Below are 24,260 nucleotides of genomic sequence, written 5' to 3' on the forward strand. Positions count from 1 at the left end.
TCTTCTTTTTCGTAATTTTGGTGGACATTCCACACATTGTATGTCTTTACTTTGTGTCCATCAAGCTCCCCTAAAACTTTTATGCGATCCATGTCGTTATCACTTTTTAATCGCTTTTTCTTATGTCTTCAAGTTAGACTCACCCTTCTCAATTTTTTTTCTTCATTATCATGATTTCATAAAAAAAAAAAAAAGGATGAAAACTTAATCTTCCATGCTAAAAATATCATATTGATGAAATTTCCTTTAATGGGAGATTCTTCATTATCATCTTGTCTTCATTGGCGGATTCATCGTATTATTGGACGAATTCAAAACTTTCTTAAGCCGAAATTGAAAACAAAAGGCAATTTTAGCCATTTATTGATTAGAGTATGAAAACAACAAAACAAGTTATAGAGATTTTAATCCATTTTCCTAAAATAATAAAAACAAAGAACTTAAAGGCACACAAGAAGTTTTTTCAGCTTCATTATTTTTTCCAGTAGAAAACTAGTATTCCCTGCTAAATTGGGAAGCACCATAAAAATAGTTATGGAAGGAAGTATGACCCATCATAGCAACAATACCACTATTATTAACAGCACCAGCTGTATTTATACTTCAAAATCTCTGTTTCCGATCTCTCCCACTGCCAAGTCCCCGCTGAACAGACCGTCAATCAGCGTCAAGAGGCCTTCCTTCACGTTCCTTTCTCGCTTACCGTCTGAATTCGGGGGCAGTCCCTTGGTGAGGATGGAAGACCCGTTCACCGCTTCATTGTCGTCATCGACTACTGTTAGTCCAAGGAAGAACTTGACGACATCCAATCACTTGCGCCATGTGGAATCCATGGCCCACTTGCCTTCCGGAGCCGGCAGGATAACCAGATTGAATGCTCTTATCTTAGGCGAGGCACTTGCTTCCGAGGAGGATGATCTCGTCTTTCCCAGCGAAGATTTCTCTAGCCACGCTCATGTTTCTTCTCTTCAGAAGGTTCCTTCCATACCTCATCATCTTTTCTTCAATCTATCTATCTAAGACTTGCTTCCAATTAGACCTTATCATGGAAAATTTTGACCCTTCAATCTTCTGTTTAGTATTTGGAGATGTATCAAAGGTCGGTCCACGATCCCTCAGGATTCTGGTCTGACATTGCATCAGAATTTTACTGGAGAGAGAAATGGGGCCAGCAGGTGTACCATGAGAATTTTGATGTTCGAAAGGGGAAAATCAAGATCGAGGTCAGTGACCTATCCATTTTATCTCTCAAAAACTTGTTACCAACTTTTGTTTTTCTTAGTGTCCGCCATTGTTTCTTAACAGTGGTTCAAGGGTGGAATGACAAATATCTGCTACAACTGCTTGGATAGAAACATCGAGTCTGGAAAGGGTGACAAAACAGCAATTTACTGGGAAGGAAATGAACCTGGTCTTGATAGTTCTATGACGTACAATCAACTCTTGGCTAGAGTTTGCCAGGTTTTCTTTTGCATTCTTCGTCCTGTTCCACATACAAACTTATATATTTTAATTTTTCCTCTTATAAAACAATGTGCAAAAATATAGTAGAAGTTTCTAATATTGTTTTTTACCAGCTAGCAAATTATTTGAAAGATGTTGGAGTTCACAAGGGTGATGCAGTTGTCATCTACTTACCCATGCTTATGGAGCTACCAATTGCAATGCTTGCTTGTGCTCGTATTGGTGCCATTCACTCGGTAATAGTTAGTCTAATTTATATTCTCTTTTGTTTCAAATTGAATGTTCGCTCCCCTTTTTGAGTTAAATCTTCATTATTTTTGGACTTGTTTTTTCATTTAAATTTGGATTCTTTTTAAAACTTTCTTCTTAGAGTTGCATTCCAATGCCTATATTTGTCTTTAAAACCACACATAAGTTATCGTCCAATTTCACTCCATAAAATTGTCAAATTGATTCTTACTAAGTGAACAATGACCTTTAATTTGAGCAAACAACATTTCATATTGTCCTCCTTTGTAATCACTACATACATAGGGTAGGAAACATCATAATCCAGGTTGTTTTATACTTCAGGTTGTGTTTGCTGGTTTCTCAGCTGAATCTCTTGCTCAAAGGATCATAGATTGCAGACCGAAGGTTGTCATAACATGCAATGCTGTTAGGAGGGGGTCCAAGATTATTTATCTCAAAGAAATTGTTGATAGTGCCCTTCTAGAATCTGCTCAGAAGGGCATCGTTACAGGTGAGAAGATAATCAAATCTCTATTTTCATTTAATTTTCTCAATATTTTTATAGTGCAATTTGTAGCAAACACTTATTATAATTTCATGAGCCAAATATTGAACGCTTGTCAAACCCATCATTATATGTTCATTGTCATTATCTTTTGTTGACAACTTCAATTTTCGTGGTTGTCAATTGGGATTCGCGTGTGTTGATTGTTTTAATCACTAACGAATTAACTAGAATATGCTTTCTTACTGGGATAAACCATATCTTCCCAAAAATTTATTTCACAAATGAACAAAGTGGACTTTCATGGTGCGGGAAGTAATTTGCACCAGTCGAATATCTTGTAAATTGGTTAGCAACTCACTTGTCTACTCGTAAATCAAATTGTCGTATCAAAAAGTGGGATGTTTCCTACTAGCACTTACGTGGGTTTTGTGGATGTAAAGAAATAGGAGAGCTTTTGATGGGTAAAGAACGACTATGCACATTTGAGGAATAACCTTTCATTCCTAATTTCTTTTTGGTGCACCCATTAAATTCCAATGTGTACAGAAGATTGGGTGTTGTTTGTGGAGATTCATATTATGTTGTAGATTCTCTATTTTTTCATATACTACTCGTATAGAGGACATCTGAGCTGATGGTCTTTTGGAAACAGTTTCTTTACCTCTACGAGGTAGTGGTAAGGTCTGTGTACATTCTACCCTCCCCAGACCTCACTTGTGGCCTGTGGGATTTCACTGGGTATGTTTTTGTTACTTGTATAGAGGAGATTTTCAAATTAACAATAAAATTATCTACCTCATTACAAATAAGTATCATAGTTTTTCATACAGTGGTGAAGTTTTAGGACAGTGGCGTCTTAGTAGATTATTGATCGGATGTCAAGCGATGCATTGTGATTTCCGTTTCCTGATTAAACGGGCAAATTAATCCATGTAAAAAATCATGTTACCAATTTCAAAATAATTAATCCATGTAAAAAATCATTACACAAAGTGGAGGGTTTAAGAGAACAAGATAGGATCTTGGACTGTCCAATTTGATCAGTCTGATCGTCATACTTGTACAGGGTATATATTGTTTATAATTTACTAGTTGTGCTTTACACCATCAGCAAAAGGGAGATGTGTAGACTTTACATTCACAACATAAGTCCAGGGAGTAACGAGATTTCAGCCTAATTGAACTAATGTTGATTGGTTGGACAACATTTACTCTTCAAGTTGAAGACCAATTAGAATGTTATTTGCACAGATACGTGGTCATATTTGACACACTGATGGTAATTTAGAGTAGCAAGCAGTATTAGCCCCCACCCAAGATGTGGCATTACCCATTTGGCCAGATGTTGCTCATTTCTCTTGGTTTATCATTGGGGATGATGCAAATATTGAATGGAAAGACTTAATAAAGAAGAACGGAGAGCTAATAACTGGCAATGGCAGTAAATGATTCTTCATAAAGGGGTATACATATTTTGCTTTAGGTTAGGTCTCATGAATGAATTGAGACCAAATTATTGAGCATCAACATACAAATAAAGAGAGCATCACAAGTGGTTCAAACTGCTTAAAGAAGCATGAAACAGAATATAAACATCTCTTATGCGGTAACAAACTCTGGAATATATGCTCATGAATCTCTTTGGAATCACTGGGTGATGCTATCTACTTTGAAGGCTGCCTTATCATCTGCTGCTTCTAGAAAGTACAGAAGCCTAGTGAAAAACTATGGATATGCAAAAGGAATGTTGACTATTGAAGATGCTAAAGTACTCTCGAATATACAAGACATAGGGGAGTATATAACACTCAATGGGAATAAGTAGTCCGAAGTGGGTTCCCCGGAGAGTGGCTTCTGGTTGATGATAGTTGGCTACTTTCTTCGGCATGGGGTTGCCGGGATCGCCCCAGGACCAAAAAGACAGCATCTATCTCATGAGATAGATGAGCTTGATCTTAGCCAACGCTTCAAAATGGTCCGGGGCATCCAGGGTTTGCTGCCGTCGGTATCAATGTTTTTCATTTTTTTTTGAGTCTTTCAGCAGTCGCTGGATCCATCTCCACCAATCAAACTCAAAAATTCATTCCTTCCTCCATTCAGCCCATTGGGCAAATAAAGCAAAAAGCTTTTTTCAGATGAATGGCTTGATTCTACTTCTTTCACTTTCTTTAGCTATTGGTCACTAGTCTAACTAAATAATAGTTATATATATATTTCCTCTCTTTATCTTATCCTTACCTTAATAAAGGAACTTAATAACTAAACTTCCCCCTTGTCTTTATCCTCTTGTTCTGAGCCTGCCACCTATCGAGCCGAACAGAGTCTTTCGCCTTAGGCGCGATAGCTTCACTCTTAACCCGCATTATCTGGGAAAAGCATAGAAACCCAATCATACTCAAAAGAAGAGTTTGATCCTGGCTCAGAAGGAACGTTAGCTATATGCTTAACACATGCAAATCGCACGTTGTTTTCGGGGAGCTGAGCAGAAGGAAAAGAGGCTCCTAGCTAAAGGTAGCTTGTCTCGCCCAAGAGGTGAGAAGAGTTGAGAACAAAGTGACAAGGACAATCTTTCTCAAAAAAAAAAGTGACAAGGACAATTTGCATTAGTTGGTATGTCATATACTAGAATACGAGAGAGAATGTTAACAATGTGGTGCTTACTTGCCTGACTGTGTTGGATGCCTTTTCTCGTAGAAAACCATGTATGTGTGTAGGATTATTTATTCAAGCATTCACTTTATCGAAAAATAGACTGACTCTCTAAAAAAGGAAAAAGCTTCAGAGTCTTCTAAGGAAGCTTGCCCGCGGCCAAGATAGGGAATTGCTTCTTGCCTACAACTCTCTTTACTGAGCGAGACTCCATCCATATCCCTACTAGTGGTTTTTCTTTCATTCAATCATCACTTGCTTGACAGCTTAAACTAGGCTCCACTTTAGAGATAGGTTTTTGTGTTCACAATAGTAATTGATATTGCTGAGGGTGAAGGAGGCCGGTGTAGAAACTTGGTTGATTATATACATCTTTTTTTGGGTTTTATAACTAAGAAATCACCGAGGGCCAGCTAGCGCACAGTTTGAAACTCTGGACTATGCACCCAATATCTATCTCTTTTTCATTAACTGGAAATCTATTTTTACAACATATGTTTACATTACAAGGGTTTATAGGTTTCCATCTCCATTTCTTATTTCACCTTGCAGATGTGTGTTTGACATATGAAAATGATTCAGCAATGAAAAAGGAAATGACTAAATGGACCAAGGGGAGAGACATTTGGTGGCAGGTTAGCAATACCTAGCTTAATTACAGAATTGATACCCCTTTAACTTTGAAGCTTCTGTAGTTGCAGAGATCTCTCTCAGACATACCTTTCTTGTATTCTTTTGTTCCTCATAGTTGGGATTCATGTAAATATTTTTCATTTTCTAATTGTAATGTCGATTTCTGCAGATGTTCAGAAGAGTTATTGCTTGCAAGATATATGTACAAAACTCTGAATTTTGTAATGAGCTTGGTTGTCTGGCAGATATATTAAGTAATTGTGGATTCTGTTAATGAGCACACAGTTATGTTGGGTGTCACAACTGCAAACATTTTTTATGTTTTTCATTGTTGTCTTCTCCTTATTTTTTTGGATGACAACTCTTCTCCTTGTATGTGTCTTGTCAATTTACCTTATTTTTATAGTCCAATGTGCATGACAATTGTATATCTGGACCATACAGTCAACATTAGGCTGCTAAGCTCTTGTATTCCTTCTGGATTTCACTTCTTATTGATCAGTTGAGTCCAATTTGCTTGCGTGGTTCCAGGATGTTATTCTGAAATATCCAGTAACATGTGATGTGGAGTGGGTTGATGCGGAAGATCCCCTTTTCCTGCTTTACACTAGTGGGAGTACCGGAAAGCCTAAGGTTTCATGCTTCGTGGAGTTGCACTCTTTTTTTTCACATCTTTAATGTCTTATATTTTTCATTTTATTTTAAGGGTGTCTTGCATACAACGGGAGGATATATGGTGTACACTGCTACTACATTCAAGTATGCATTTGACTACAAGCCGACAGACATATATTGGTAATTCCAAGAACTACTCTTTCTTCTATACTTTAGTTCATTATTCTAAAACTAGGTCAAAATTCTTGAAATGCATTTTACTTGGATATTTTCAATATTTGTAGGTGTACAGCTGACTGTGGTTGGATTACTGGGCATAGTTATGTAACCTATGGACCTTTGCTAAATGGGGCAACTGTTGTGGTTTTTGAAGGGGTATTTATTTTATTATTACCAAACATAACCTGTTTGTCCAAATATATCTTGATTAAGTGAAAGCATTTAGCAAAAGTAGTTTAAATAAAAGAAAAGTTTGAATAATTTAATTTTAGTTTTCTTTCTCATGTATTTCCATTTTTTCTATAAATTAAATAGTTTTATTAATAATGAGAAATATCTCGTATACGAGCAGATCGCCAAAAGGTAGAAATCTAATACATAAAATGATTTTCCATGAATTACTCACAATCTTTAATACAAATTGGGAACAACATACAGTTTGATAAAAATGTGTAACCTTGTGAAGGCAGGGCTTCCACTTGCCTAGCATCTTCTTTCTAACATTTTGTTATTTTTATTTGTAGGCCCCAAATTATCCTGATGTCGGGCGTTGTTGGGATATTGTTGATAAGTATAAGGTTTCAATATTTTATACAGCTCCAACACTGGTGAGATCTCTGATGCGTGAGGGAGACGAGGCAAGTATATGTCTACTTATTTTCATTGATATCTAGATGGTTGTTTTCGGTACTGCGAATGTACTTTTCGTTGTTTGTAGTTAGAATTACCATCGTTTAAAGGGAAATTATAGAGCTGGTCTAGTGGTTACGCAAACAACAAGCACTCATTGGCTTTGTACAAGAGCTTAAGTCGTATTGAGGTGTCATGTAGCATGCATGAAAAGCCTGAAAATATAACTCAAGGAAATGGAAAAATCTATTTATCGGGTGTTCTTTTTATGATTAAATTTAGAAAAAGAAAAGATTGATTGGCTTGGCATTCATGATTATTTATATACTTGAAGAATTGATTTGATGGAAAGGCATTTTATATTTGTCCATGACATATAGTTTCTTGTATCTGAGGCACTTTTTGTGCTTTCGTACGAGTTCACGAGAAATTTGCAATATTGGGTAATAGAGAGCTTAACAAACTACTTTAACTCTTATATGAGAGATGAACTTTATGGGAATATTTCATTCAAGATAAGTGATGGGAATAGGATGAGTTTTTGGAGACAGGGATGGTGGTGGAACAACGTTTTGAGAATTACATTTCCAAACATCTAAGAATTTCATGCACAAAAAACACATCAATCCTACAATTATTGAGTCCACAATGGATAGAAGTGATTTTAAGATTTTTGAGGTTTAGGAGAAACTTGCAAAATTGGGAGGTTGAAGAATTTCATATTTTTGGTCGATTTGCTTCACCAACAAAGAAATTCATAGGATATTCAAGATGTATGGAGTTAGGGGCATGGAAATGAAGACTTTTGTGTCAAGTACGAGAAGCTTTTGATTAAGGAGTCAACTTTTTGACATATCTTGATATGGATCCTTAGGGTACCGAGAAAGCATGTTTTCTAACTTGGTTAGTTGCGCAAGGAGTGATCTTGATAGTAGAGAACTTGCGGAAGAGGAAGGTTACTTATGTTGGTGCATCATGTGTGAAGACTCAACTAAAGATGTGAATGACCTCCTTTGTATATTGGATAACATCTCATTTGTGGTGGGAAATTATGAGATAGTTTGAACTTGAGTGAGTGATGAGAACACTGTGAAAGAAACAATGTTTAACATGGGATGTTGCTCCGCTAGAACTTATATGGACTATGCAGAGAGAAAAGTAGGAGAGCTTTGTGGGAGTAAGGATTTCGTATACTTGAGGAATAGCCCCTTATCCCTTATTTCTTCTTGGTGCTCCCATGAGGATGTACAGAATATTGGGTGTCTTTTCTAGAACCATATCTTTTCTAAGGTTATCTTTTTGGTGTACTTCTTGTATACGGGCATGTTTTGCTCTTCTTTGAATGAAATTTAAGACTTTATCCAAAAAGAAAAGGTAAAAGATTTCATCTATTAAGAAAGATACTTGGAAATGAATAAAACAAGGAAATGTCAATGTAATCTTTCTAAAAGAGTGGAAAGATAATTTACCTTATTCATCCTTGTGTATCCCTCGTTCAACTGTATGTCCCGTGTTGGATCCTCCGAAAATGCACTAAAGGGTCCGACATGCATCCGTTTGTATTTTTGAAGAGTTCGAGTAACATAGACTACAGATGATTGAATGTTATTCATATTAATTCATGCTTTGGTATGAAAATTTCATGCTTTATATATGCACCTTGTCTGTGAGGTGTTCCCATTCATATAATAATATACTTATTTCATCAAATAGAAAAAATAAAACTTCATGCTTTTGCTTTTTAAAACATTGATTATAACTTAATATCAACAAATACAAGTGGCATAGCTTATATATATATATTTGTTTATTTGACTTTTCAGCATGTCTCTCGATATTCACGCAAATCTTTACGGGTGCTTGGAAGTGTGGGTGAGCCTATCAATCCAAGTGCATGGAGGTGTCAACTATACATATAGATCTTTTGTGTGTTCTTTTTCCTCTAAATAAGACATCCACGAGCTGCCTTCTTCAAGTTTCTGTTTGTCTTTGAGCAGGTGGTTTTTCAATGTGATAGGTGATGCAAGGTGCCCCATATCTGATACATGGTGGCAAACAGAAACCGGTGGCTTCATGGTCTCTCAGTTACTGCTTATTTCATCATTATTATCACTCACCGAAAAATTAATATCTTACTTCAGTCTTAATTATTTCCTTCTAGATTACTCCTTTACCAGGAGCGTGGCCGCAGAAACCTGGTTCTGCTACTTTTCCTTTCTTTGGAGTCCAGGTACCTACTTGAGATAATAAACAGATCACCAAGTATGATTAGAAACCAATCTTTTATTTTGTATTGTAGGAAGAGAAAACACATAAAAAAAACCCCTAAACTTGGCCGCACAACTTACTTTAGCACTTAAACTACACGGGCGTTTAAATACCCCTCTTAACAACTTTGAAGTGATTTTTTCCACCCTGAGATCATAACACCACTCTCACCTGCCACATCATAGCCACGTAAGCATCACATCATAACCATGTAGGCACCACATCATTAATTTTTATTTCTTTTTTACTTATTCACCATTTTTTCTCAAACACTTTTTAAAATTAATTACACCAATTAATTAATTTATAAATACATACTGCCCCCCCTCTCTTTCTTCTTCCTTGTTGTTCACCATTTCAATCTTCAATACTTTCTTTTCTTCTTCTTCACTATTCAACATTTTTTTAAATAACTTTAAAGAAGAAAATTCACTATAATATTCACATTATCTTCATCGAACTATGAGAAATATTTGAATGGATCTAGAAATCAAAATGGGTCACTCAAAATTGAAGAAAGTTTACATTTGCAAAATTGACATCAATAATATAGAGTGAAATCGACGTCAATAAAATGTCATTGGTATTGAATATTACAAATTATTAAAGGACTAGTGAAATGAAAATTGTGGATAGAGGTGGGGATGAAGATGGAGGAGGAGGTGTTTCAATGGAGAAATAGGTGTATTGAGGAAGACAACAAAATGAAAAGAATTTTTTTTCAAAGAAATTAAAAAGGGGACCCACAAATTTCATTTACCTCTAAATAAGAAAACTTACATATTTTTTAAAGAGTAAATATATCAAGAGAAACTATATAAACTATTAGTTATATATTGACCAATAAAAAAAGGCCTGCGTAGGAGCTTACAAAATTCAGCCTTTTTTTTTTCACGCGCTTTTAGTAGAGTACACTCGCTCTCTCTGCCATGTCATCCCCTAGGGGGTGTTTAAATCACTTGAAAGATGTTAGGGGGTATTTAAACGCCCGTGTAGTTTAAGTGCTAAAGTAAGTTGTGCTGCCAAGTTTATGGGAGGTTTTATGTGTTTCCTCTTGTAGGATGATATTATTGTAGAAGCCAATGTCCAAGTATGTGATTGTGTCACCCATGCCACGCAATATATATTTAAGATTTAACACATGATGATTCCTGGAGTCATGCAACACTTGTTTCTTTATTTATCATGATAATGTGGATCAAGGAAAACCCTCTAAAATATGGTCCTTGCGCTTTCTCCAACATATGATCATGATGTCTAAAATCATGCAGCCAGTAATAGTGGATGAGAAAGGTGTTGAGATTGAAGGTGAGTGCAGTGGGTATCTGTGCGTGAAAAGCTCGTGGCCTGGGGCATTCCGAACACTTCATGGGGATCATGAGAGATATGAAACCACATATTTTAGTGCCTTCCCTGGCTATTATTTCAGTGGTGATGGCTGCAGCAGGTATTTTCTACTGAAGTACACTCCTTGTTGTCTATATACATTGTCATAAGGGACGTATAAGCATAATTTGTTTTCCTTCTGATTACTTGAAGCAGTTTTGACTGATTTTTCCTTTGTCATGTTCAAATTTCTGTTTCAGGGACAAAGATGGTTACTACTGGCTCACCGGAAGAGTAGATGATGTGATTAATGTGAGGTATAGTTTGCATATGAATTTTCATATTCTCAGAGCCTAATTAGAGTTTGAAAGAATAAGAGGAACAAAGGAAATTCCTTTGGGAAACTGCATGGGTAACTCTCACGGCTCGATTTCTCGAGTCATGATGGCACCTACTATAACCCATTAGTAGGTAAGCCAACCCGTAACCCGGAACAACAAGTAATGGGTCTGAGGGCAGAAACTAAACAAGAGTAGGCAAAATTTAAGATAACAATATAAACAGGCGGAAGCAAACCAAAACATATATATACAAGTAAAGATTCCTCCCAGAACCTGGAAGTCACTAGTACAGAGCTACTAACAAAACGAGTACAAGTCCCAAAAGTGGACCACAGAAACTGAACTGTCTCGAAAGGCAAAAGACAAGTCTATATACAAATGGAGACTGAAATAGTTCAAAACGCCGTGTGCTCACCCCCGTCTCCGGATTAAACTGCTCCAAGTTGGATATCAACGCTGGCCATTGGTGCTCGGACCTGCATCACGAAAACAGATGCAGAGCGTAGTATGAGTACCAAAACAACAGGTACTATAGGCCGAGTGAACTTGAAAAGTAAAGGCAATATGAAAAGAAGGAATAACACAAACAGAGGTCAAGAACGGAAGTCTAAGTAAACAATGGAATGCACACGAGTGTAGAAAGAACTAACTAAAGTAATTTATAAGCTAACTACACTTAACTGGACCCCTATAAGCCCAGAAAGTAAACTCGTGGGCAAGTTTAGATTAAAACCCGAACAGACCCCCATAAGCCCGACGAGTACACAGAATAACTATAACTAAAGAGAACTGCATCTGAGAACCCAAGACCGGAGAACATTGAACCAGAACCTCAACCCCAATTAGTAGAATCTAACAGTACGGAGGGTGGACCTCGAACCGGATGCTCACCAGAAGTACCCAAGTAACCAATCACAAGTATCAAGTAACTGAGGCCGGACCTCTAACTGGATGCTCTCCAGAAGTACCCAAGTAACCAATCACAAGTATCAAGTAACTGAGGCCGAACCTCTAACCAGATGCTCTATATAAGTATCCATAAGATCGAGGCTGGACCTTGAATCGGATGCTCTTCAAAGATATCAATGAGGTTGAGGCCGGAGCTTAGATCCGAATGACCGACAAAGGTGCCAATGTAGCTGCTGAAAGAGTCCCAATCGATCCATAATCATAAATGTCCGTGGAATGCCGTCCACACTTAGCCAATCAATGTAAGTCTTTGGAACCGAATCAAAAACCAACTTCAAATCGCGGAGCGGAAACCCAATGTCGCCGACGTAACTCGTGAAGTCGTAGTATCGGAGAAATAAGGATAACTATCGTCGGAGCAAGCGTATTGCCTAGCTAAGGCCCAAACTATCAGACTCAAGTCTGCTACACCAGTCTACAGGGATCTAAGTCGGCTGAGTGACGTCGGGGTAAAACTAAGGTCTATCGGTTCCGAATCATGCATTTCTAAGGCAAGTCCTAGTCAAAACCTAAACTAAGACCCAACATGCTTCAATAAACAGTAATCAAGCCTACATATACTCCACACAGCAAAGAGGGTCAATTAATAACACATAGCATACTCACAATTACCCGATAATTCCCGAAATAGGTCGAAAACATGATTTCTAATCACCTATGCATGATTCAATAACTACCCAATCCAAATCCCAACTAATCGACATGCATTCACATTCTCGAGCTCAATCTAAGAGAGGGTAGGTTGTAGCCTACCTGTAGGCCGATCACGCGCACTCCAAAAATCACTTTTTCGGAGCTTTCCCTTTCCGAATGCCTTTGGAACGCTGCCACACTATCAAAAATAGAATCACAATGTTATTACGGTTGTTTAGACACTAAAATCGCAAGAAATGGAGACAAACCAATTTCGGGGTAAAACGGGGAAAGTGGGACCACGCTGGAAATTCCGGAATTTACCCCAAAAATAGGTTCTAAACAGCTCCCCGAACTTTGGAACACAATTCGGGGCTCTGAACAGTCCCAACACGAAATGCAACGCAAAACTCAAAGTTACACTAAGGACAACAATGGCAGCAACTATTTACAAGAAATTACTAGAAACGAGGGTCCAACTGCTAAAACCAACCACACCACGACGATCCTCACGAAACCCCCCCACAATCTAGGCTCTTGAATCACCAAATTCGGACCTAAAATGGCCAAGAAATCATCTTCCAAAATTTCCCAAAAATTGAGCTCGAAAATGAGCTATGGAAGCAGCTAAATCATAATTCCTACCTCCAACGAAGCTTCAAATACGAATTCCAACCACGCCAACGCGTTCCCCTCGAAAAACCACTCAAGATAGCTCTAAGAATCACTAAAATCGGACTTGAAATGAGAGAGTTATGAAGGTTTGAAGTTGAGAATCAGGCTGAAATGAGGCTTTTAAAAGACGAATCTGGTCGTTAAAAGCCCAAAATCTGGTCGCTAAAAGGGATGCACCAGATTTCAGCATTTCCTATCTTTTTTTTTAAGGTCTCTAACGGCCGACGGGGTGCTTGAAATTCGTTCGGAATCCGATAAAAACAAAATAGATATGCTACCCTACTAAATTTGACATTCTGGACTCAACGACGCAGTCGAAATTTCCATCAGAGGTCATCTAGATAAAAAGTGGGTCCCACTCTCAAAGGCCATTTAAAACCAAAATCTACCGAGGGGCTCGGAATGAGTCCGGAGGCCTCGGGAGTCGAACGAAAGGTCATTCTAGACCAAACTCGACATTCCGAGGCTAATCGCGCTGTCAGAATTTTCATTCGGACACGTTTTCCAAGAATGTTGACCAAAGTCAACCGCTGGCCAGTTTTCAAGGCTAACATGCTAAAAATGGTTTAAACTCGCACCGAAAGCCTCGGGACTTGAGTCAACCACACTTCTAGCCTAATTTGGCCATTTTGGAGCTGATGGAATTGTCAGAATTCCGTTTTGAGGCCATTTTCGTGATGAACTGACTAATAGTCACTTTTCAAGCTTCAAGGTTTCTAAAACATGGAAAGCTACACAAAATCCAAACGAACGACTAGGCGATCGAACAATCAGTGCCAGCAAGTCATAAATGACTTGGGGTTGCTATAGGAACGCTCTAAACGACGAAAAGGAGGCATTAAGGCAAAAATGACCTGGAGGGTCATTACAACTTTCAATTTTGAAAATTTGAAATGTCTTTTATGCTGGAAGTAATCTTTAATGGTGCTAATTCAATTGGAAGTGAGTAGTTTGCAGGTACTATTTCTTATAGCTAGTTTAACTGGTAGTTCTACTTTTTTGTTGTATGAAGTATTTTTAACACATGCAGTGGACATCGTATTGGCACAGCCGAAGTGGAATCTGCTCTAGTTTCACATCCTCAGTGTGCTGAAGCAGCTGTGGTTGGTGTGGAGCATGAGGTACTATCATGGTCTAGTTCTCGTCTGAGTTTAAATGGAGTTTTCCCTTCTCTACTCTAATCTGTTCTTTTGGAGTCTGCGTAAAAGGTTAAAGGACAGGGGATATATGCATTTGTTACTCTAGTCGAAGGTGTTCCATACAGCGATGACCTGCGAAAAAGTCTTGTGATGGTTGTTAGGAATCAGGTATATTTGTTCCATTCTCTCTGGCAATTCAACATGTGCGTATTGTGTGTTTTTCCTTTTTTTTTTTTTAGACAGGCTACTTGAATACTATCTACAAATGGGATAAAAATTGCCAATAAACCCTCCAAACTTAATTGAAAATGAAAACAAAAAGAAGAGAAAATCTTGCCATGGGACTGAAGCTATGACTTTTACAAAGAGTGTTTGTGCCAATCTTCAAGCTTTAAGAGTCTCGTCTTTCCATTGCAATGTTGTTGGGACCATGCCCTTCTTATCTCTTAGAAGACTAGTTTTTTTGTGTGTGTGTTGCTTTTTTCTTCTGTACTTCAGTACCGAAATAGTAGTTGGCATAAGTAGTCATCTCCTTGACGGGTCTGACACTTAAACCCGTGGTATTGGGTAGGATATTTGAAAAAAGGGTTGCGTTGGATTTTTGGAGAAGATAAAATGAAAACCAAGGAATTATTAGTTTTATTCCTTTGGGGAGTTGCCTATTTAAACATACATGCGCTTGTACAAACACCAAAGTAGAAAAAAAAAAAAGAAGGTTAGAGAGCACTGCTAATGAGTCCTGATTTTCGAAAGACAAAGGATAAATCTATCACTCCCACCATGGGGCTTCAACCCACGACTAGGGATGGCAAATGGGAGGGGCGGGTGCGGGTTTAAGTCTTTACCCCGCTCAGCCCCGCATAGCACAATTATTTTTTCTTGCCCCACCCCGCCACGCTCCACATAAACCCGTCCCGTCCCGCATAGCTTTATGTTCTTTTGTACCTATTTAAATCACATGAACTATTCAATGCCGGCACCTGGAAGATTAAAATATCACCAAATTGACTAAAAAATCATTAAAAGCACTAACATCTTTTAACTCACATTGTTAATTGTTATATTTGTAACAAAAAAAACAAATTCTGCACAACCTATATGCACAGACAAGTTGAAACACCAAAAATGATTGTGAACATATATTTCCATCCAACTCCACATATGGAAGAAGAAGAAGAAAACCCTAACCCATACCCGCCCCGCAAAAATACCAACCCACACTGCCCCACAAACACTATTACCCACCCCGTTTTGCGCCTGCCTTGCTCCATTGCCATCCCTACCCACGACCACAAGGTTAAGAGCCTAACGCTCTACCAACTAAGCTAGATGGTCTATTTTTTAATCTGATAAATATGAACATATAATTTTTTACTGCAGAATGTACACTAGCATTCTCCTTATATTTGAGACTGCATGAAGTTGTTACTACTGCTTGACGTTTTCCATTTTACATGTCAGATTGGGGCTTTTGCAGCGCCAGACAAGATACATTGGGCACCAGGTCTTCCAAAGACGAGAAGTGGGAAAATAATGAGAAGAATTCTGAGGAAAATTGCTTCCAGGCAGTTAGATGAGCTTGGGGACACTAGTACCCTTGCAGACCCAACTGTGGTTGATCAGCTTATTGCACTTGCTGATTGCTAAAGTAACAACTTCTAAATATAGTGAAGTTAAGAGGTTTAGCTGACTGTGTTGGTAGAGATTGGTATTTTGTTTCCGTTTTAGTGTGAGTACCTTTTTCCTCCAAATTTGAAACAACTTATGGTTAACACACTTTTGAAGATCAGGTTACATTTAAAATCAAGAAATAAAATACCAAGATGTGGATTTTCTTTTCAATGTTATTTTGGTTTACTTGTGCCACTTTTCATCACTTTGTTGGAAATATTATTCCTTTTCGTTAGAGCTCTAGAATCTAGATAAAGAATTACTTCCTCCATTTCAAGTATTTGCTTTATTTTCCTTTTTAGTCAGTTTCAATATATTTGATAACAAAGAGTTGGACGCGTAGATTTCTATGGAGCCCACATGATCATGATAACATCGAAGGTTGCTATATGCCTTCATATGTTGCCAATCACGTGTAAAATGGAAGTTGGAAGGAGCCCACAAATAAAAAGGGTAAACTACCAATGTAATACCTTTTGTACACAACTTAGAGATTAGTGGCTAAACGCCCTTGTTCTGGGGCTGTAGCTACAGATTGAATGTTGATTATTTAAGGTTTATGAATTAATTGGTGGTTGTCATTATCAGTTACTTCTATATTCTTGTTTTAGTATTTTATGCTTACACACCATAAGATAAATCTATTGTCTATTCTTAAAATCGAGAGAGGAGAGGGTAGATAGACCAGAGAATGTAGAAAACTTGATCATCCATTACGAGTTGATTTGTGTTTAGGAGTGACGCCCGGACGAACAACTTGTTTGGTTACGAAACATGATGAAATATAAATGCTCGCCAGTTAGGCCTGTTTATCCTCGCTCAATGATGTAGTTAGACAACTAACTGAAGTAGGTGACTAGAGGTCGAGAGACCCGACTCATACAATTAACCCTGTAAACCAGTAACTTGACAACTAAAATTAGTTCTAAGCCGATACATGAGATTCATTGCATGCTGCAGTCTTGGAATTTTCCAAATTACTGTAAGCAATTTTATTATTTTATTCCTGCATTCTTTTCTTTTGGCACTCTTAAATAAATAATTAGACCAGTTGACAGCAACTAACTGCAATTCAATTTGAATTCTAGTTTGTGTCCTAAGTCCTATATCCTTCGGGAAAGGATCAATTCCTTCTCTATTCTCTAACTTCTACTTAGGGTCACTCCTCGAAAAGATTCTTCATATATAATATTCAATTTAATCCATTAAGCTGTCCACTTGATTTACTTCTTCAACCTTTCATCTTTAATGCGTTTTAACTCCAAACTTCTTCAACTTTACACCAATTTACTCCTACAAATAAAGTACACTATTTAGCACAATCCATAAAATAAAATCAAGTAAAGGAGTTAAGTTTTTCAAATAGATCTCGAAAAAATACGAAGAATAAAAAAAAGAATTACAACACAAAGTTACGATCATTTGAAGCTTCACCATATTAAATATTGAAACTCAAAAAAGGTAGTTGTATATTTATATAACTTCAAACGGTCATAACCGTGGCCTCACATGTCCGTTTGAGTAGATTTGTTTTTTGAATTTGGTTAAATTTCCGAAATCTATGCGACCAAACTGCCGTAAGGCGGTTTGATTGAGCCAATTTTTTGATAAAAGTCTTTTACTTATTCTATATAAGTAGAAATATAATAAGAAAAAAAAACTAAAAAATAAAAGAAAGGAGTTGATTTTTTCAAATAGATTTCGAGAAAATTCGAAGAATCAAAAAAAGAATTACGTCAAATGGATATTTGAGGCCAAAATTACGATCATTTGAAGTTTCACCATATTAAAGATTGAAACTCAAAAAAAGTAGTTGTATATTTATGTAACTTCAAACGGTCATAACTTTGCCCTCGGATGTCTGTTTGATGATTTTTTTTTTCTGAATTTGGTTATTTTTCCGAGATCAACGTGACCAAACTGCCGTAGGGCGGTTTGATTAAGCCAATTTTTTGATAAACGTCTTTTACTTATTCTATATAAGTAGAAATATAATTAAAAAAAAAACTAAAAAATCAAATAAAGGAGTTAAGTTTTTCAAATAGATCTCGAAAAAAATATGAAGAAACAAAAAAAGAATTACGTCAAACGGATATTCGAGCCCAAAGTTACGATCATTTGAAGTTTCACCATATTAAAGATTGAAAGACAAAAAAAGTAGTTGTATATTTATGTAACTTCAAACGGTCATAACTTTGGCCTCGGATGTCCGTTTGAGTAGATTTTTTTTTTGAATTTGGTTATTTTTTTGAGATCTACGCGAACAAACTGCCGTAAGGCGGTTTGACAGAGCCAATTTTACTTATTCAACATAAGTAGAAATATAATAAGAAAAAAAACTAAAAAATAAAAGAAAGGAGTTGAGTTTTTCAAATTGATCTCGAAAAAATAGGAAGCGTCAAAAAAAGAATTACGTCAAACGGATATTTGAGGCCAAAGTTACGATTATTTGAAGTTTCACCATATTAAAGATTGAAACTCAAAAAAGTAGTTGTATATTTATGTAACTTCAAACGATCATAACTTTGGACTCGGATGTCCGTTTGAGTAGATTTTTTTCTTGAAATTGGTTATTTTTCCGAAATCTACGCGACCAAACTGCTGTAAGGCGGTTTGACTAAGCTAATTTTTCGATAATCGTCTTTTACTTATTCTATATAAGTAGAAATATAATAAGAAAAAAAAAACTAAAAAATCAAATAAAGCAGTTGAGTTTTTCAAATAGATCTCTAAAAAATACGAACAAACTAAAAAATAATTACTTTAAATGGATATTCGAGCCCAAAGGTACGATAATTTGAAGTTTCACCATATTAAAGATTAAAACTCAAAAAAAGTAGTTGTAAATTTATGTAACTTCAAACGGACATAACTTTGTCCTCATATATCCATTTGAGTAGATTTTTTTTCTAAATTTGGTTAATTTTCCGAGATCTACGTGGCCAAATTGCCGTAAAGTGGTGTGACTGAGCCCATTTTTTGATAAACGTGTTTTACTTATTCTATATAAGTAGAAATATAATAAGAAAAAAAAACTAAAAAATAAAAGAAAGGAGTTGAGTTTTTCAAATAAATCTCAAAAAAATACGAAGTATCAAAAAAAGAATTACGTCAAATGGATATTCGAGCCCAAAGTTACGATCATTTGAAATTTCACCATATTAAAGATTGAAACTCAAAAAAAGTTGTTGTATATTTATGTAACTTCAAACAGTCATGACTTTGGCCTCGGATGTCTGTTTGAGGAGATTTTTTTTTGAATATGGTTAGTTTTCAGAGATCTACGCGGCCGATCTACCATAAGGCGGTTTGACTGAGCCAATTTTTTGATAAACTTCTTTTACTTATTCTATATGAGTAGAACTATAATAAGAAAAAAACTAAAGAATAAAAGAAAGGAGTTGAGTTTTTCAAATATATCTCGAAAAAATACGAATAATCAAAAAAAGAATTACGTCAAACGGATATTCGAGCCCAAAGTTACGATCATTTGAAGTTTCACCATATTAAAGATAAAAACTCAAAAATAGTAGTTGCATATTTATATAACTTCAAACGGTCATAACTTTGGTCTCGGATGTCCGTTTGAGGAGATTTTTTTTGAATTCGGTAATTTTTTCGAGATTTACGCGACCAAACTACGGTAAGGAGGTTTGACTGAGCCAATTTTTGATAAACGTCTTTTACTTATTCTATATAAGTAGAAATATAATAAGAGAAAAAACTAAAAAATAAAAGAAAGGAGTTGAGTTTTTCAAATAAATCTCGAAAAAATACGAAGGATCAATAAAAGAATTACGTCAAATAGATATTTGAGGCCAAAGCTATGATCATTTGAAGTTTCAGCATATTAAAGATTGAAACTCAAAAAAAGTAGTTGTATATTTATGTAACTTCAAACGGTCATAACTTTGGCCTCGGATGTCCGTTTGAGGAGATTTTTTTTGTGAACTTGGTTATTTTTCCGAGATCAACGCTACCAAACTTCCGTAAGGTGGTTTGACTAAGCCATTTTTTTGATAAACGTGTTTTACATATTCTATATAAGTAGAAATATAATAAGAAAAAAAACTAAAATATCAAACAAAGCAGTTGAGTTTTTCAAATAGATCTCGAAAAAATATGAAAAATCAAAAAAAGAATTACTTCAAACGGATATTCGAGCCCAAAGTTACGATCATTGGAAGTTTCATCATATTAAAGATTGAAACTCAAAAAAAGTAGTTGTAAATTTATGTAACTTCAAACGGTCAAAACATTGGCCTTACATATCCGTTTGAGTAGATTAATTTTTTGAATCTGGTTATTTTTTAGATATCGGCATGGCCAAACTGCCCTAAGGTGGTTTGATTGAGCCAATATTTTGATAAACGTCTTTTACTTATTCTATATAGGTAGAAATATAATAAGAAAAAAAACTAAAAAATCAAATAAGGTAGTTGAGTTTTTCAAATATATATCGAAAAAATACGAAGAATCAAAAAAAGAATTACATCAAACGGATATTCGAGCCCAAAGTTACGATCATTTGAAGTTTAAACATATTAAAGATTGAAATTCAAAAAAAGTAGTTGTATATTTATGTAAACTTAAACGGTCATAACTTTGGCCTCGGATGTCCGTTTGAGTAGATTTTTTTTGAAATTGGTTATTTTTCCGAGATATACGCGACCAAACTGCCGTAAGGTGGTTTGACTAAGCCATTTTTTCGATAATCGTCTTTTACTTATACTATATTATTAGAAATATAATAAGAAAAAAAAACTAAAAAATAAAAGAAAGGAGTTGAGTTTTTCAAATAGATATCGAAAAAATACGATGATTAAATTTTTTTTTACGTCAAACGGATATTTGATGCCAAAGTTACGATCATTTGAAGTTTCACTAAATTAAAGATTGAAACTCAAAAAGAGTAGTTGTATATTTATGTAACTTCAAACGGTCATAACTTTGGCATCGGATGTCCGTTTCAGTAGATGTTTGTTTTGAATTCTGTTAGTTTTCTGAGATCTACGCGACCAAACTACCGTAAGGCGGTTTGACTGAGCCAATTTTTCGATAAACGTTTTTACTTATTCTATATAAGTAGAAATATAATAAGAAAAAAACTAAAGAATAAAAGAAAGGAGTAGAGTTTTTCAAATAGATCTCGAAAAATTACAAAGGATCAAAAAATGAATTACGTCAAACGGATATTTGAGGCCAAAGTTACGATCATTTGAAGTTTCACCATATTAAAGATTGAAACTCAAAAAAAGTAATTGTATATTTATGTAACTTCAAACGGTCATTACTTTGGCCTCAGATGTCCGTTTGAGGAGATTTTTTTTTGAATCTGGTTATTTTTCCGAAATCTACGTGACCAAACTGTCGTAAACAGTTTGACTAAGCTAATTTTTTGATAAACGTGTTTTATTTATTCTATATAAGTAGAAATATAATAAGACAAAAAAAACGAAAAAATCAAACAAAGTAGCTAAGTTTTTCAAATAGATCTCAAAAAAATATGAAGAATCAGAAAAAGAATTACGTTAAACGGGTATTCGAGCCCCAAAGTTACGATCATTTGAAGTTTCACCATATTAAAGATTGAAACTCAGAAAAAGTAGTTATATATTTATGTAACTTCAAACGGTCATAACTTTGGCCTCAAATGTCCGTTTAAGTAGATATTTTTTTAAATTTGGTTTTTTTCCGAGATCTACGCGACCAAACTGTCGTAAGACGGTTTGACTAAGACAATTTTTTGATAAACGTTTTTTACTTATTCTATTTATGTAGAAATCTAATAAGAAAAAAAACTAAAAAATAAAAGAAAAGAGTTTAGTTTTTCAAATAGATCTCGAAAAAATACGAAGAATCAAAAAGAGAATTACGTCAAACGGATATTTGAAGCCAAAGTTACGATCATTTGAAGTTTCAAAATATTAAAGATTGAAATTCAAAAAAAGTAGTTGTATATTTATGTAACTTCAAACGGTCATAACTTTGGCCTCGGATGTCCGTTTGAGGAGATTTTCTTTTTGAATTCTGTTAGTTTTATGAGATTTACGCGACCAAACTGCCGTAAAGCGGTTTGAATTAGCCAATTTTTCGATAAACGTCTTTTACTTATTCTATATAAGTAGAAATATAAGAAGAAAAAAAATCAAATAAAGAAGTTGAGTTTTTCAAATAGATCTCGAAAAAATATGAAGAATAAAAGAAACAATTACGTCAAACGGATATTCGAGCCCAAAGTTACGATTATTTGTAGTTTCACCATATTAAAGATTGAAACTCAAAAAAAGTAGTTGTATATTTATGTAACTTCAAATGGCCATAACTTTGGCCTCAAATGTCCGTTTGAGGATACCCTTTTTTTCAATATGGTTATTTTTCTGAGATCTACGCGACAAAACTGCCGTAATGCGGTTTTACTGAGCCAATTATTCGATAAATGTGTTTTACTTATTCTATATAAATAGAAATATAATAAGAAAAAAACTAAAGAATAAAAGAAAGGAGTAGAGTTTTTCAAATAGATCTCGAAAAATTACAAAGGATCAAAAAATGAATTACGTCAAACGGATATTTGAGGCCAAAGTTACGATCTTTTGAAGTTTCACCATATTAAAGATTGAAATTGAAAAAAAGTAGTTGTATATTTATGTAACTTCAAACGGTCATAACTTTGGCCTCCGATGTCCGTTTGAGGAGATTTTTTTTTGTTATTTTTCTGAGATCTACACGACCATACTGCAGTAAGGCGGTTTGACTAAGCCAATTTTTCGATAAACGTATTTTACTTATTCTATATAAGTAGAAATATAATAAGAAAATAAACCTAAAATATAAAATAAAGGAGTTTAGTTTTTCAAATAGATCTCGAAAAAATATGAAGAATCAAAAAAAGAATTACGTCAAACGGATATTTGAGACCAAAGTTACGATCATTTGAAGTTTCACCATATTAAAGATTGAAACTTAAAAAAAGTAGTTATCTATTTATGTAACTTCAAATGGTCATAACTTTGGCTTCGAATGTCCGTTTAAGGAGAATTTTTTTAGAATATGGTTATTTTAACGAGATCTAAGCGACCAAACTGTCGTAAGACGGTTTGACTCAGTCAATTTTTTGATAAAACTTGTTTTACATATTATTTATTAGTAGAAAAATAATAAGAAAAAAAACTAAAATAAATAAAAGAAAGGAGTTTTGTTTTTCAAATAGATCTCGAAAAAATACGAATAATCAAAGAAGAATTACGTCAAACAGATATTTGAGGCCAAAGTTACGATCATTTGAAGTTTCATCATATTCAAGATTGAAAGTCAAAAAAAGGAGTTGTATATTTATGTAACTTCAAATGGTTATAACTTTGGCCACGTATATCCGTTTAAGTAGATTTTTTTTAATATGATTATTTTTCTGAGATCTTCGTGACCAAACTACCATAAGGCGGTTGACTGAGCCAAATTTTTTATAAACGTTTTTTTTACATTTATTCTATATAAGTAGAAATATAATATGAAAAAAAAATAAAAAATAAAAGAAAGGAGTTGAGTTTTTCAAATAAATCTCAAAAAATACGAAGAGTCGAAAAAAGAATTACGTCAAATGGATATTTGGGGACAAAGTTACGATCATTTGAAGTTTTACCGTATTAAAGATTAAAACTCAAAAAAAGTAGTTGTATATTTATGTAACTTCAAACATTCATAACTTTGGCCTCGCATTTCCATTTGAGGAGATTTTTTTTTGAATTTGGTTATTGTTCCGAGATCTACGCGACCAAACTGTCGTATGGCGGTTTAACCAAGCCAATTTTTCGATAAATGTGTTTTACTTATTCAATATAAGTAGAAATATAATAAGAAAAAAAACTAAAAAATAAAAGAAAGGAGTTCAGTTTTTCAAATAGATCTCAGAAAAATACGAAGAATCAAAAAAAGAATTACGTCAAACGGATATTTGAGGCCAAAGTTACGATCATTTGAAGTTTCACCATATTAAAGATTGAAATTCAAAAAAAGTAATTGTATATTTATTTAACTTCAAACGGTCTTAACTTTTACCTCACATGTCCGTTTGAGTAGATTTTTTTTGAATATGGTTATTTTTCCGAGATCTACGCGACCAAACTACCGTATGACGGTTTGACTAAGCCAATTTTTTGATAATCGTCTTTTACTTATTCTATATAAGTAGAAATATAATAAGAAAAAAAAAACTAAAAAATCAAATAAAGGAATTGAGTTTTTCAAATAGATCTCAAAAAAATATGAAAAATCAAACAAAGAATTACT

General features: G+C 35.0%; 1 protein-coding gene across 1 annotated transcript; it reads left to right on the forward strand.

The window, feature by feature from the left end:
• The first annotated feature begins 464 nt into the window (after positions 1-464).
• On the forward strand, positions 465-16,142 carry LOC125810689 (acetyl-coenzyme A synthetase, chloroplastic/glyoxysomal-like). Its single transcript, XM_049490163.1, has 18 exons — positions 465-975; positions 1,080-1,223; positions 1,306-1,461; positions 1,578-1,700; positions 2,038-2,206; positions 5,405-5,487; positions 6,017-6,118; positions 6,192-6,280; positions 6,385-6,475; positions 6,844-6,957; positions 8,773-8,849; positions 8,947-9,025; positions 9,111-9,179; positions 10,489-10,664; positions 10,804-10,860; positions 14,192-14,282; positions 14,370-14,468; positions 15,762-16,142. Exons 1-18 carry the CDS (start codon positions 535-537, stop codon positions 15,945-15,947), a joined length of 2,346 nt encoding a protein of 781 aa, XP_049346120.1. The 5' UTR covers positions 465-534; the 3' UTR covers positions 15,948-16,142.
• Positions 16,143-24,260: the final 8,118 nt, after the last annotated feature.

The sequence above is a fragment of the Solanum verrucosum genome, unplaced genomic scaffold (assembly GCF_900185275.1).
Source record: "Solanum verrucosum unplaced genomic scaffold, falcon-dt-bn FXZP01000032.1, whole genome shotgun sequence".
Classification (NCBI taxonomy): domain Eukaryota; kingdom Viridiplantae; phylum Streptophyta; class Magnoliopsida; order Solanales; family Solanaceae; genus Solanum; species Solanum verrucosum.

Excerpts from the sequence above, each read along its gene's own strand:
- LOC125810689 (XM_049490163.1), top strand. The coding sequence starts at position 535 with ATGGAAGGAAGTATGACCCATCATAGCAACAATACCACTATTATTAAC. Across the intron at positions 6,476-6,843 it reads CTGTTGTGGTTTTTGAAGGG|GCCCCAAATTATCCTGATGT; the intron begins GTATTTATTTTA and ends TTTTATTTGTAG. Across the intron at positions 10,665-10,803 it reads AGTGGTGATGGCTGCAGCAG|GGACAAAGATGGTTACTACT; the intron begins GTATTTTCTACT and ends TTTCTGTTTCAG.